The sequence below is a fragment of the Heterodontus francisci genome, chromosome 10, assembly GCF_036365525.1.
Source record: "Heterodontus francisci isolate sHetFra1 chromosome 10, sHetFra1.hap1, whole genome shotgun sequence".
Classification (NCBI taxonomy): Eukaryota; Metazoa; Chordata; class Chondrichthyes; order Heterodontiformes; family Heterodontidae; genus Heterodontus; species Heterodontus francisci.
This window is the reverse complement of record NC_090380.1, coordinates 90,700,367-90,715,125: the sequence shown is the minus strand read 5'-3', so window position 1 is coordinate 90,715,125 and position 14,759 is coordinate 90,700,367. Positions and strand designations below refer to the sequence as shown.

General features: G+C 43.4%; 1 protein-coding gene across 1 annotated transcript in view; it reads right to left on the bottom strand.

Moving 5' to 3' along the window:
• The window catches only part of ros1 (c-ros oncogene 1, receptor tyrosine kinase), a 225,732-nt gene that overhangs the window by 85,698 nt on the left and 125,275 nt on the right, over positions 1–14,759 (bottom strand). Inside the window, exons 38-39 of the mRNA XM_068040000.1 lie at positions 11,433–11,636; positions 5,393–5,527 (exon numbers count right to left, since the gene is read on the bottom strand). Of these exons, the coding sequence (XP_067896101.1) occupies positions 5,393–5,527; positions 11,433–11,636 (339 nt within the window). The remainder of the gene's footprint in view (positions 1–5,392; positions 5,528–11,432; positions 11,637–14,759) is intronic.

Below are 14,759 nucleotides of genomic sequence, written 5' to 3'. Positions count from 1 at the left end.
TGCGCCATTTTCCCACACTCTCTTGGCCAGTCTGGACATAGCAGTGGAAGCCTTTCCCATGCGCTCGTTGATTTCTGCATCGAGAGACAGGTTACTGGTGATACATGAGCCTAGGTAGGTGAACTCTTGAACCACTTCCAGAGTGAGGTCGCCGATATTGATGGATGGAGCATTTCTGACGTCCTGTCCCATGATGCTCGTTTTCTGGAGGCTGATGGTTAGGCCAAATTCGTTGCAGGCAGCCACAAACCTGTCGATGAGACTCTGCAGTCACTCTTCAGTGTGAGATGTTAATGCAGCATCATCAGCAAAGAGGAGATCCCTGATGAGGACTTTCCGTACTTTGGTCTTCGTTCTTAGACGGGCAAGGTGGAACAACCTGCCCCCTGATCTTGTGTGGAGGAAAATTCCTTCTTTTGAAGACTTGAATGCATGTGAGAGCAGCAGGGAGAAGTAAATCCCAAACAGTGTGGGTGCGAGAACACAGCCCTGTTTCACGCCACTCAGGATAGGAAAGGGGTCTGATGAGGTGCCGCTATGCTGAATTGTGCCTTTCATATTGTCATGGAATGAGGTGATGATACTTAGTAGCTTTGGTGGACATCCGATCTTTTCTAGTAGTCTGAAGAGACCACGTCTGCTGACGAGGTCAAAGGCTTTGGTGAGATCAATGAAAGCAATGTAGAGGGGCATCTGTTGTTCACGGCATTTCTCCTGTATCTGACGAAGGGAGAACAGCATGTCAATGGTCGATCTCTCTGCACGAAAGCCACACTGTGCCTCAGGGTAGATGCGCTCGGCCAGCTTCTGGAGCCTGTTTAAAGCGACTCGAGCAAAGACTTTCCCCACTATGCTGAGCACGGAGATTCCACGGTAGTTGTTGCAGTCACCTTTGTTTTTATAGAGGGTGATGATATTGGCATCGCGCATGTCCTGAGGTACTGCTCCCTCGTCCCAGCGCAGGCACAGCAATTCATGGAGTGCTGAGAGTATAGCAGGCTTGGCACTCTTGATTATTTCAGGGGTAATGCCGTCCTTCCCAGAGGCTTTTCCGCTGGCGAGAGAATCAATGGCATCACTGAGTTCCGATTTTATTGGCTGTACGTCCAGCTCATCCATGACTGGTAGAGGCTGGGTGGCATTGAGGGCAGTCTCAGTGACAACATTCTGCTTGGAGTACAGTTCTAGGTAGTGCTCCACCCAGCGGTCCATTTGCTTGCGTTGGTCAGTGATTATGTCCCCTGATTTAGATTTGAGGGGGGCGATCTTCTTGATGGTTGGCCCAAAAGCTCTCTTCATGCCATCATACATTCCTCTGATGTTTCCAGTGTCTGAGGCCAGCTGAATATGACTGCATAGGTGTTGCCAGTAGTCATTTGCGCAGCGCCTGGCTGTTCTTTGTGCAGTGCTTCTGGCTGCTTTAAGTGCTACGGATGTTAACTCGCTGGGTCTTTCTTGCAGTTCAGCAGTGCAATGTGCTTAGCGGCTATGACAGGTTCCATCTCTTCAAAATGAGATTGAAACCAGTCCACATTTCTCTTCACACGTTTGCCATAGGTGGTCAAAGCTGACTCATAGATGGTGTCACTGATGTGGGCCCACTTGTTATTAGCATCCCCAGTGGGAGTGTTTTGAAGGGCTTTTACAAGTGAATTTAGAAATTTTTATAACAGCTGTGGATAAAAAATTCTGCTCGTGTTGATGCGTGGGTGGCCCTTCTGCTTGGAGTGATGCAGCTTCTTTGGTTTGAGTCTAACCTTGCTGCACACCAGAGGGTGCCTCCATGAAACCTGGTGACAGGGTTTAGTGTGAAAGAACAAGTTGGTGATGCAGAGGTTATGATAGGTACACAACTCAAGCAGTCTCTGTCCATTCTCATTCATCCTTCCAACACCATAGCGCCCAAGGCAGGAGGGCCATGAGTCATGGTCGGCCCCAACCCTGGCATTAAAGTCCCCCAGCAGGAACAGGTGTTCGGTGTTGGGGATTCTACTAATGATATTATGGAGTTCCTCGTAGAACTGGTCTTTAGCTTCAGGTGGGGAGCAGAGTGTTGGACCATAGATGCTGAGTAGGTGTACTGGACCAGAGGCGGTGAGCAGTCAGATGGACAGTATGCATTCCGAGCCATTGGAGGGAGGCTCTATTTTGCTGAGCAAGGAGTTTCTGATGGCGAAGCCCACTCCATGCTGTCTTGGTTCTTCAGGATCCCTACCCTGCCAGAAGAAGGTGAAGTCTTGCTATGTTAGAGATCGACTCGCAGGGACACGGACACTGGGTGCCCAAAATCATAGACGTTCCATTCCCCAACATCTTAAGTTCAAGCTACACACACCCACAGGAAATAACGAGTGATGCATAAACTGATCAACATGACTGATTGGCTATTATGTAGTTTTAAATCACTCCCATAGTTCCAACATTAAGTCACCAGTTATTTAACAAACCAATATAACTTCTCTGTGTAAACTGTCAAAGAAAAATCTCACCAGGACTTGATTTTTGGGGGAATCGTGTTCAAGGAAAAGAGAAGAATGCACCTGCTGGCTAACATTATTGGAAACTATAACAAGCAGGACCTTCCCATGTTCCCAACAAAGCTCTGGCACTGTGCCAGTTATTAAATCCAGCTACAGCCAGACAATTTGGTCTTTATTTTATTTTAATGTGGCACTAGACATCTCACATGACATTTCCAAATATGGAATTACACTCTGGGCTTACTCTGATTGCTTGTAATGACTTAACTGCAATGGAATTACTAAAGAATGAATAATAGCAGCATGCACTACGATTGTATGAGCTTCTCAAAAATGCACATGTAACTGTATAACTTGTTCCCATTCATGCTGCAAATGGAGCTGAGGAAATGAAAAATGTAAGATGGAGATTAATCTATTTTCACTTCTCCGTGTACTAATGTTTAAGCATAGCCTTATTTTGTAATTCACGGCTACATGATGACTTTAGAAATGATGCCAGAAAAACCATTTAATGTAGAAATGCAAATACTTACAAACCTTTCCAGTTACAGACATTTCTGAGGCCTTCAGTCCAAAACTGTAGCTCTCTACACTATTTCACCCACTTCACAGACTCTAAAGTTCAAAGGCCTGTGATAATCTAGCTGGTACGATATCGAATCTCAGAGACTCTCTGGAGCATGCATCTGTGTTCTTGGTGTATTAAAAATATTTCAGGTAGTTGACCTTGTAGCACACAATTAAAATGGGACTCATTTCATGTGCATTGTGGGAAACTTAATAAACTATCTTGTGTTCACATCAGCATAAATGAGTACTTTTTGAGTATGATTAATTTCAATAGGATGGCTACTGAATGTCAAAACATCACAGACAAAATAAGCATTGTCCAATTTCTTCGATAATCAATATCACTGAAGTGTAAAAGCCTCCAACCTCACACACGTTTCCCTATTTTATCATCACATGACACTTTCTTCCAGCTAGAAAGGCATATGATTGCTAACTTCAGACCAGTGGTTCTCGAATATCTTGACAGACAATGCTGTATTAGTGAGACAAAAGTGATTTCTTCGTTGCTTACTATAAAACAGCTCTCTGCAGCTTTGCCAGCGTAAAGCTAGAAATTAATGCAATCAAGATTGCAGAGGCTGCTGGTTCTAGAAACTCCAGTAATGGTGAAGTTTGAAGCAGGGAAATTAATACACCAGATGTTAATTTTCTTCTGAGCATATAGTACATTTTACAGCCTCTGATGTAGTCACAGTGAGAAAAAATGAGATTCTTTTTAAAGTTATGCCATTTAAAATTGAGAAGCACCCCAAACTACGAATATGTTCGAGAGCTAGAAGGCAGCTCAACTGGAAATAACAGGATTTTTTTTTAAAAGCCCCCCCACTTCATTCAAACAGTTTTAATGCCCTCTGCTGGGCAACATGCAAAGTGTACACAATTCTAGCACCAAGTACTCAGGGTTGTATGATTACCTTTAAGAGTGATGTTCCTTTAAGATCTTAGCATGCTAATAAAGTTAAGTACCAGGATGTCGTCATGTGACTACAAGCCAGAGTCACACTGCAACTTTAACACCTAGAGGAAGGTTCTGTAAATAGTTTGCTCTGTACTGTATATAATAGTTAGCTGTAATAAATCTGTTACAGATCTTCAACCAACTGGACTCCATGCATCTCATTTATGCATCAGGCAACATAAAGAACTCATTACACTCAGTCCCTGAAAACATCGGGATCCAGTGTGGTGGAACAGAACCCTCCTCAATCTGAGCCCTCGCCCAAACCCAGAGACCCTGTCCCAAATCTCAGCAGCATCCTCAGGTTGGAACTGGCACAATCCATCTGCAAGGCTGCTTCAGCTGCACCTGCCCCCATATGCCTGGCAGAAGGAGGAGTGGCCCAACAGTTGCTCTGCGTGCAGTGCAACTTGCCTCCAAACCTCCCAGACTGAAGAAAAAGCTCTGAAGAAGTTTTTTGCTCCTAGTGGAGCCTGTGTGCCTTCGGAATAAAATAATAAAAACCCTCTCGGATCATACCAGAGCCTATACCTGCTCTTAGAATTTCCGGGGGTAGTCTGGGAATGTCCCCATACATGCCTCATTGGTGTGCACAGATGGTGCACGTGCGTGCGCGGATGTGTAAGGGGACTGTGAGCCCTCTCTCAACCCTGCAATTTCAAGGCTGAGAGATAATCTAAACTAACTATGTAGGGGCTTAAAGATGATGGTCTTAAGATTTTTTTGGGATTTTGTTATTTTGTCACTATGGTTCATCAAAAGGAACTACTAGTGCTATGAATGTTCCTTCTGTTAAAGTTTATGATAGGCACTGTAATTTGGACTAAGAAGGACCTGCAAAGACAATGCTCATCTAATTACACTTAAACATTTAAAGTGCATAGGAGGTCACCTGAATATGAAAAGCACCATCGGCGGTCTCAAAAATTCATTCAGATGGGTTCAGCTGTAAGTCAAACAGAAACTAGATGGTTGTAGCACACAAGGAAGGAGGACATTATAACCATTATTGTCCCAAAGATATCTGAAGCCCCAGTCAGTTTGTTTTTTTGGCTTTGTATGTTGTAACTTTGGTTATAAAACAGCAAGGCACTCACTTACAGGTCACTGCTATATCTATATCTCACTTTTATGTTTGTAATTCAGACTACACAAATTAACTTAAAGGATCAAGAGAATTAGAAGAGGACTCTTGATAATTATCAACCCAGCTTCTGACAAGCACATACTTTGAAAGTTGTAGAAAAACTCCATACTCAGAATTCACCATATATTTATTGCCATTACTTTTACTTTCTGAATATGTTTCAGGAACCTGTTTTTGAAAAAGAAAATTCTGATTTTTTAAAAAACATGTTTTTAGTGTAATGATACTCACACATTATCTGGACAACTGTTTGGTTGTTCCAGCCTCCCTCCTGTTCTAACAAAGTGCAATACTTCAAGGTTGGTACGAGCTGGATAAGGCTGCTGGCCCAATGTCATTACTTCCCACATTAGGATACCAAATGACCTGGAAAATGATTTTTTTTAAATATAAGAAAAGACAAAACACTGTAAATATTATTCCTGGTTATTTGTGGAAGCTTATTTCCTTTGCTACTGGAGTTAAGCAAATACCTAATGCTGTCAAACTTCATGCCTGGTTAAGTAATGAGCCATTTCTTACTCTGAAAGGCAGGCTACTATTTGTTAGCCAACTTCGATATTTTTCCCCCCTCCCAGAGACCCCTTTTCCCATTGGGTAACTGCACTAATGGATTTTTCGATCTAGGCTATCAGAAAGATGAAACGAAACTTAACTATTTGAAAACCAGGACTTTTTCACCTGTAAGCCTTGCTAAGTAAAACGCTGCACACCACCACAATCGACATAATGCAGGATCAGTCTGTATTTGAAAAAGCGGCATTCCCCAACCCTCACAACAAAATCCCCATTCAAGTTTTCCAAATTTCATAGAGCTGCCGCATCAGTCACTGCAGCTCAGCTTTAATTTGCATTTGCTGCTGTATCAAATAGTTCCTGTGTTTCACGGGACAAGACTCAAGCTGGTGGGGCAGGGGGTGGGGAAGGGGAAAGATAAATAATGGGTGAACTCTGCGGTATCTTAAAAAAAAAATTGCACTCTGAGTTTTAGTTTTGATGTTAGCACAATTTTGCCCATGAATTGCACTGTTACAGATTTGCTCTGTAAATCTACAAAAAAAAATGTTGAACAGCAGCATACACTTACGCTTACATGATCACTGAACCTCACTGAGCACTGTTAGACTAAATTCAGATAAGAAGAAAAGGCTGGTAAAGGATTGGGTATTTCAAGACAGATGCTGATCTTTGTTTCAGTTGGATTATTATATTGGTACCTTCATATACTACACTGTGTTTCTATCCATATAAAGAGGCACTGAGCATACTTTTGTTAATCAATTTAATATTTAATTTCTTGGTCTCTTTCTTGAATGATTTCATTATCCCTACTTTAGATCATCCTTCCTGTACACCATTCCTCGACTAAGATGGTAGGCAGGTGGCCTGCTGATACCTGATCCAGCTATTGGATGGTTTACAGTAGCCATTTGACTATTTCCCTCCCCCCCACACCACTTCCTATGAACAAGAAGCTTAACCCAGTCCCCAGTGGCCAAGCTCAGACATATGGAAGTCAAAATGCAGGAACTGCAGGTGTTGTATAATCTGAAAACAAAACTCTCAGTTTTGCAACATATTTTTCTTCTCTGTGCACTACCATTTTGACACAGTATATTAGTGTCAATGGGCTTAAGATGATGGTCTTACCTGATACACACATTGGTCACAGGACAATACAACAGGCATTTTAAGGCTGCTTCGTGCATTGTCGCCAGGGTTTGGAAGAGGTTTCAATTTATAAATCAATGCTGTGTGTATCAGTTCTTGATAGAAGAAAATGAACTCAAATTTGCATAACTAGATGTTCATATTTAAAATATCTAACTATTCTAGGGTAAATATTTTGGCTTGGAAAACAGAAATAAAGTAAATTCAAAAATTCTAGAAAATGCAACCAAGTTTCAAAAATTAAAATCATTCCTGGGAAAATAAAGAGGACAACTCTAAAGGGGGTGCAAAAGCAGAGGGACGTGGGGGTTCATGTGCATAAGTCTTGAAGGTGGAAGGACAGGTTGAGAGAGCGGTTAATAAGGCATACAGCATCCTAGGCTTTATTAATAGGGGCATAGAGTACAAAAGCAGGAACGTTATGTTAAACCTGTATCAAACATTGGTTCGGCCTCAAATGTATTATTGTGCCCAGTTCAGGGCGCCACACTTTAGGACAGATGTGAAGGTATTGGAGAGAGTGCAGAAAAGATTCATGAGAATGGTTCCACGGATACAGAACATCAGTTATGTGGAAAGACTGGAGAACCTGGGGCTGTTTTCCTTGGAGAAGAGAATGTTGAGAGGAGATTTGATAGAGGTATTCAAAATCACGAAAGGTCTGGACAGAGTAGATAGCAGGTTCAATCGAGGCATTCAAAAGGGAATTAAACTGTTATCTGAAAAGGAAGAATGTGCAGGGGAGCGGCACTAGGTGAATTGCTACTTTGGAGAGACCGCGCTGACAAGATGGGCTGAATGGCCTCCTTCTGTGCTGTAACAATTCTGTGATTCTGAAGTATGGGGGCACAGCAGTGGCGGGGGTGGGGGTGGGGGAGAGCTTATGAAAAACTAAAGCTTGCACCTTCATCCCTCTTCAGCACTTACTTAATCCTTTACAGCTACAAGCTGTGCCTTTTTGTTCCACAATACAAGTGATAATAGATTGGCTATAACTACAGCTTAGGTTGTGGCAACCTCAATTCCCTTGCCCTTTCAATGTAACTACTTGTTTCACATGTGTGCATCATTCGCCTGTAATCAGCATTGTCTATCAGCAGTCCGTTCCATCAACACTGTTGGTCCCATTTTGTTTGCATTAGAGAGGTGTGTTAATTTTAGTGATTACGATTACAAGCAAACCTGAAAATCTAGCAACATTTTGCTGGTCAAATATGTATTAGCCCATGGGAACTGATATTTATTCTTGGCTTTCAAATCTCCCTTGTTTCATATCCACACTGACAGTTTTCCACCTACTTCTAAGAGTTCTTAATGAGCATTTAATTCCCCTTTATCCACATTCATTATACAATTGAAATCTGCTAGCCACATTTCTAATGGAGGGAAAATTACATGCTAATCTCAGAAACCAAGATGAGATATTTATCTGTAATTGCTGACAAAGTTTATGTAATATCTTGCTCCGTAGTAGGGAACAAAATTTTAGACTATGTTTCATTAATCAAATCAGAAAAAAAATGGCTTGAAACATATAGTAAACCTGAAAGAATTTTTTCAAAATGCTCATTTCTCCTGTAGGAGAAAAAAATGCAAAACACTTTCGGGGAGATTTTGTTTCAGGCCTAAATCAGGTACATTATGCAACGGTGCACCGACCAAAGGGAACTGTCAGGAGGCCCAAACCAATTTCAGATTTGGGCTTAATTTAAATTACGAAGTGTTTCCTGACAACGCAGAGCAATTGCTGATGTCATCAGTGCATCCGAACATTTGCCAGGTTGCCAGTATGAATCCACACAAGCACACACGCAATGACGCCAGACGCAATGACCGAGCGTTGCCTCACCCTTCAATGGCTGCAATCGCTACCTCCATTCGCCCGCCCCCCAACAGTAACCCACTTCGGCCACTTCCTCCCTGCCTCCACCGGCTGCTTGCTCCCTGCCTCAGCACTACCCCCCACCCAATCACTCCCGGCATTGCCACCTGGAGAAGCAGCAGGGAGCAAGCCACTGAGGGTGGAGGGAGTGGCTGAGAGGTGATGGGGCGATGCAGGTAGCAAGCCGCCAAGGGCGGAGGATGCAGCGAGGCCGGGAGCAGGCAGTCAGGTGGAGTTGGGCGGGGGAGAGAGGAAGAGCAGGTGACTAAGGGGAAGCAGCGGTGAGGCGGGGAGCGAGTGGATGGGGCAGGAGGGACAGCAGGGAGCGAGCAGCCGAGGAGAGGCAGCAGCGAGACAGGGAGTGAGTGGCCTGGGGTGGGAGGGGGGCGGTGGGGAAGGGAAGAGGGGAGCGAGTGGCTGAGGGGAGGCAGCAGCGAGCAGATGGGTGCGGGAGGGAGCGACGAAAAGTTGTGATGACGGGAGGGAGCGGGGTGGAGGCAGCGATCGCAGCCATTGAGGAAGTTTTGGTTCAATTCGGTTTTTGTGACAAATTGAGCAGCGCTATTTGTATTACTGGCAGCTGCCTGAGACATTGCTAACAGTGACGTTTCGGTCGATGAGGCTGCAGTTGTGCATGTGCCATTACTGCGCCACCTCGTGATTGCATTGTCATTAAACTCAGCCTTTAAATTCTACCAGCTGCGGCTGCCAGACTGCTCCACCCTGGTCAGTGCCAACACTAATGGTTCTGCAGCATCACCCAGAGGAATCTGGTGGTAATACAGTCATGTATAAAGTATATTAAATAATCTGTTAATGACTGTGAATTTATAGTCTTTCCCAAAATTTATCTTAATTATCATGAAACCTGAGAAGCTTACACCTATTAAATAGAACAATGTGGTAATTTGTGATGTAGCAATATTTTGTAAAAGTAAATTGGCAATGGATACAAAAATACAAGTTAAATATCATTCACATTGATTATATTTTATAATTTTGTTCTACTGTAGTTAAGTGGCTGGTAAGATGATTGCTCCACATTCCATTAAAGCATTGTTTGAATATTGTATTGAATGCTAATGGCTATAAACATTTAATTTGCTGGGTACAAGCTTGGTTCAGTTGGTCATACGCTCAACTCAGTCTGAACTTTGTGGGTTCACGTTCCACTTCAGGCTTTGAGCCTATAATCCAGACTGACACTTCAATGCAGTAACTGAAAGAGTGCTCCATTGGTGGAAATACTGTTCTTTAAATTAAATTTCTTTTAAAAATTAAATAGAAGATTTGCATTTATATAGCACCTTTGACATCCACAGGAAGTTCTTTTTGACGTGTAGTCACTCTATAGTAATGTAGGAAATATGCCAACTAATTTGCACACAGCAAGATCCCACACAGAGCATTGAGATAATGATCAGATAATCTGACCTGGAGTTTCCATGTAATTGCGCTGGCTTTTCAATGTAATTTGCCCAATATTGACGTAAGCAGCATAAAAAGATCACGGAAGCTTAAGCACAAATTCTGTTCTGGGCAAATCGAGGTTCTGTGATCGTTTGTGCTAGCTTTACAACAATGCACTAGAAGCAGGCTCGCCTGCAAAATTGGTCATGCCCTCACCTCAGGGTGAAATAATCAGCATTGGGAGCTTCCGCTAATTGTGCTCACTTGCAGGCCGTCAGGGAGGCTTGAAAAATTAAGCTGAATTTTTTGAACACAAGCACACTAATAGGTACGTTTTGATGGATTTGGAATAAATTCTTTTCTCAATCTATTAGGGACTGACTACAGTATCCTAATTGAACTAAACAAAAGTGGCTTCTTTTTAAAAGTGGCATATTTTCAGTAATTTAAAATCTGGTTACTCACAGGTGGTGGATTGGCACTGATTAAAATGCTTTTTTGTGTGATAAACCCATTTCAGCTGTATTAATCGTAACTTGCTAAAATTCGATTATTACATTTATCAAGGAATTGTTTTTAAAACAAAAACTTGATTTTAAACAATTACTTTTTAAAACACTACCCGATTTCACTGGTGCATAGCAGATTTTGCGTTTGTAATATGCAAATGAGTTTGAGCAAAATTTGAAGGTGGGGGTGCGCGGGGGAGAACGAACACCTCAAAATGATTGCAATTTACACCGGAGTCACCGATTGCGCCCAAAGCAGAATCTCTACCCCTTTATTTTTTTCAAAAAGTCATGTTTGTGGAAGATTAAATGTTGACCAGGACACCAGCAAAATTCCCCAGCTCTTCTTCAAAGTAGCACCAAGAGATCTTTTATGTCCACCCGAGAGGACAGAAGGCATCTCATTTTAACATCTCATCTGAAAGACACCACCACTGCCAGTGTAGCACTGGAGCATCAGCCTAGATTTTGTACTCAAGTCAGTGAGGTGGGACTTAAAGCTCCTGACTCAGAGGCTACCACAGAGCCACAGCTGACAGGGATGGAATGCTAAAGTGAGAGCGAATCTGCCTATTCAGCTGGGGGATGGTAAAGGTCCCACAAGTTCTATTCAAACATTCTTTCTTCAAATACCACCAAAAAATAATTGCTGGTCATTTTTCTCATTGCTGTTTGTACGATCCTTCACAATAATAGTCATTACATTTCACAGTTTGCAAAGCACATATTATTCTGACAGACATGGTCAGGCACTACAAACACTTTGCAATTCAATTATTACCATGAAACATTTACTTACCAAACATCAGACTGATTTGTGAACAATCCATCAATTAAGCTTTCAGGTGCCATCCACCTGACAGGAAGTAGCCCTTCTCCTTCCTTTCTATAGTAGTCATTCTTGTAGATGTCTCTTGCAAGACCGAAGTCTCCTATTTTCACCTTACGGTTTGTGCAATTATATTCCTTCATGGAGACTAAGCAGTTTCTAGCAGCCAGATCTCTACAACAAATAATATGCACTTGTACTACTACAGCAGTTACTCAACAGAGTCCACATTCTGCTAAAACATACTGATCAGCACATAAATGTCCCCTAAAAAGTGAGTATGTTTTCTTTTGGTCACAAACAAGCACTATCAATGAGCAATAAATGGTCCTCTCAAATACCACATCTGCAAAACTAATGCTGGTAAAACGCACCTAAACTTCTAAAGGGAAGTTAGTAGTTGGCAAGAAGCAAGAAAGGAAAATAAAGGAAAATGCGAAAAGAACTTCTTTCTGTACAGGAGAATAACGGTAGATGAATCAGAATCGGGAATGGGACAGAGTCGCAGTTTTTTGGAAACCTGCTGCCCCATTCCTGTCTATGGGGGCAGTGAAAATTGGCCCCACAGTATTTTAATTGGTTTCCATTTCCTCCCGAACTGCAGTGCATTCCAGAAAAGGTCTGCTAGCTCAACAACAGCACAGTTACTTTTATAACATTACCAAAATAAGATGGAGAAGTTTGCAGTCCTCTCAGACTGTGCAAGCGGCACAATTACAGCTGCCAGAATGTGAGTACCATTTCCCTTCTGCTGAAGCTTCCAAGGAATAGCAACTCCACAGTAACTGAGTTACAAGTTTTATTGACCATGTTATCTTTTTCACCTGCAATCTTTGCTGCCTAATTGCAACAGCTGCAAATCATTTGGCTATGAGCAGTGATTCTTTCCATTTAGAAATGATTATTCATCAGTTTAAACAAAGGTCACTCTACTACTACAAAGCCTGAAAACTACTAGCTTGTGGGAAAACCACAAATATTAGTGAAGGAGATACGCCATTAGAACTGGGCTAAAGAAACAACTAGCTTGGTTTCAACTCATTTAATTAACAAAGTGATTCCTGACAACGCTGGCCAGCGCCGACGTCATCAGGCTGCGCCGCGGTGTGCACATGCGCAGACGGTCTCCTGCTCTCTGCGCATGAGATGCGTTCCGGCTTGCCAGGACCAGTTTGCGCATGCGCCGGTGACGTCATCGCATTACGTCGTCTTCCTTGGGCAACCCGCCAGGTTGGCCTCTGCGCATGCGCTTCATGCAACGCCACCGGATATTCACGCATGCGTCAATCTTCCAATATTCACGCATGTGTCAAAGCTTCGGCGCGAGTTTCTGAAAGTGGAAGGAGGAGAGGTTTGTTTCTCGCATTTTATCTCAATTATTTAGTCGTTTTGGAGATTTGCTTCATTTTTATTAGACAGAGGAGATTGTTCCAAGGTAAGTTGCTCTCCCGTTGTAAGTTGCTCTGAAAACATTTCCATTGTCTGGGGCACTGCATGTGCTCCAGTCCCTGTTGTAAGTTGCTGTGTGCAGGCAGTACATGTGCTGCAGTCCAGCGAACAACCTACCAACTAAACGGTCACTTTCATTTTTGTAACGTTTCAATGGAGTGCATTCTGTATTTCTTATCTCATCTCATGTATCCCGTGTGGTCCCTTAATAGCCTTCCTGAACTTCCTGAACATATGCCTGCCTGTTCAAAGCTCCACTTCCCCCACCTGCGGTACCCTCTCCTTGCTGTTCAGTTACACAGCCACCTGTTCCTGCACCCATCCGAGCAGTGCACATGGACACACAGCCACCTGTTCCTGCACCCATCCGAGCAGTGCACATGGACACACAGCCACCTGTTCCTGCACCCATCCGAGCAGTGCACATGGACACACAGCCACCTCATGCCGTGTCCAGTGGTAGCACAAATGTGAATGCTCTTGCTGCATACACAACTGGTGAGGTGGGAGTGCAGCCACACTGTTCTCCATCCTCAGTGTTGTTTTAAGGCAAAGGTAGGTAAGAGTGAAAGAAATGGAAGGTGATGCTGATAGTAGTAGGCAGGATTAAATGGGAGCGTATGGGAAGGTGCAGGAGTAGCATAACCACTAGCAGGGAACAGCTGGGCTAAATGGCCTGCTTTATGTTCATAGTCCAAAAGAAATGCGCTTCTTTTTCCAGCACCCTCACATCATTCATGTTTTCCCTGAGAGCAGCATTGAACCATCACGAGATAGGGGCAGTTACATCATCCTGACTCCTACAGCTGAGGTGGGTACTAAGTGATTCATTGGCAGTGTTATCAGTACATGCCTATCCTGCAGAGCATAAAGCATGCGCAACAGTGCTTTCATTGGAGGGAGGGAAGCTCTGACACTCCTGTTCTTTCCTTATTTCTTTTCATGTAAAACGTGCCCTTGAAAAAACAATCCTTGAGACTTAAGGACGGCATTCAAGCAAAGGAGGCAGTGCAGGAGAGGACGCAAGGATGTGCTGATTCCTGCATCTGAGGTGGGTAATAGGTGCTTCATTGGCGACGTTATCAATTGGTGCCTTCACTGCAGAACTTAAAAAGGTGTGCACAACAGTAATTTCAGTGGATGGAGGGAGGCAAGCTCTGACTCTGATTTGCTTTATTTCTTTTCATGTAAAACATGCCGTCGAGAAAACAATCCTTGAGACTTAAGGTCAGCATTCAAGCAACAAAGGCAACTGGATCATGCTGCGGAGCTTTTCACGATGTGGAAAGGAACATTGCATTTATGGATGAATTGGGAGTGCACATTGGGATGCGCTTGGGGAACATTCACCAAGAATAGACTGAGCTCAGACTCTTGTGACTTTGCCTTCTTCACATGGACAATACAGTAGTGGAATAGAGAGCCAAGCATTCATTCACTACAAGGCTCTCCAGGAACAATCTCTTTAGCTGTGCATAGCAGAGACTCGGCCTGTCTGTCTCACGGGAATGCTGGACATAATACTCATATATCCATGCACAGCAGTTCCTCGGATGCTTAATGAACTTAATAAAACTTCTCAATAGTTAAAACCAGAATTGTTGAGGTTTTGTTTTGCATGCTATTTCTACGACTTTGCAACTGCACTTCAGATATTCAACTGTGGTGGAGGGGTGGAGGTAGGGGGGTAGAGGGAGGGATGGGTGAAGAGGGGGATAGAGGGGTGGGTGAAGAGGGGGAGGGAGGGGTGGGTGAAGAGGGGGAGGTGGAGAGGGGGGAGGGGTGGGGAGAGCGGGGAGGGGTGGGGAGAGGGAGCATGCAAAAGGCAGGGACCAGACAGTTGCAATG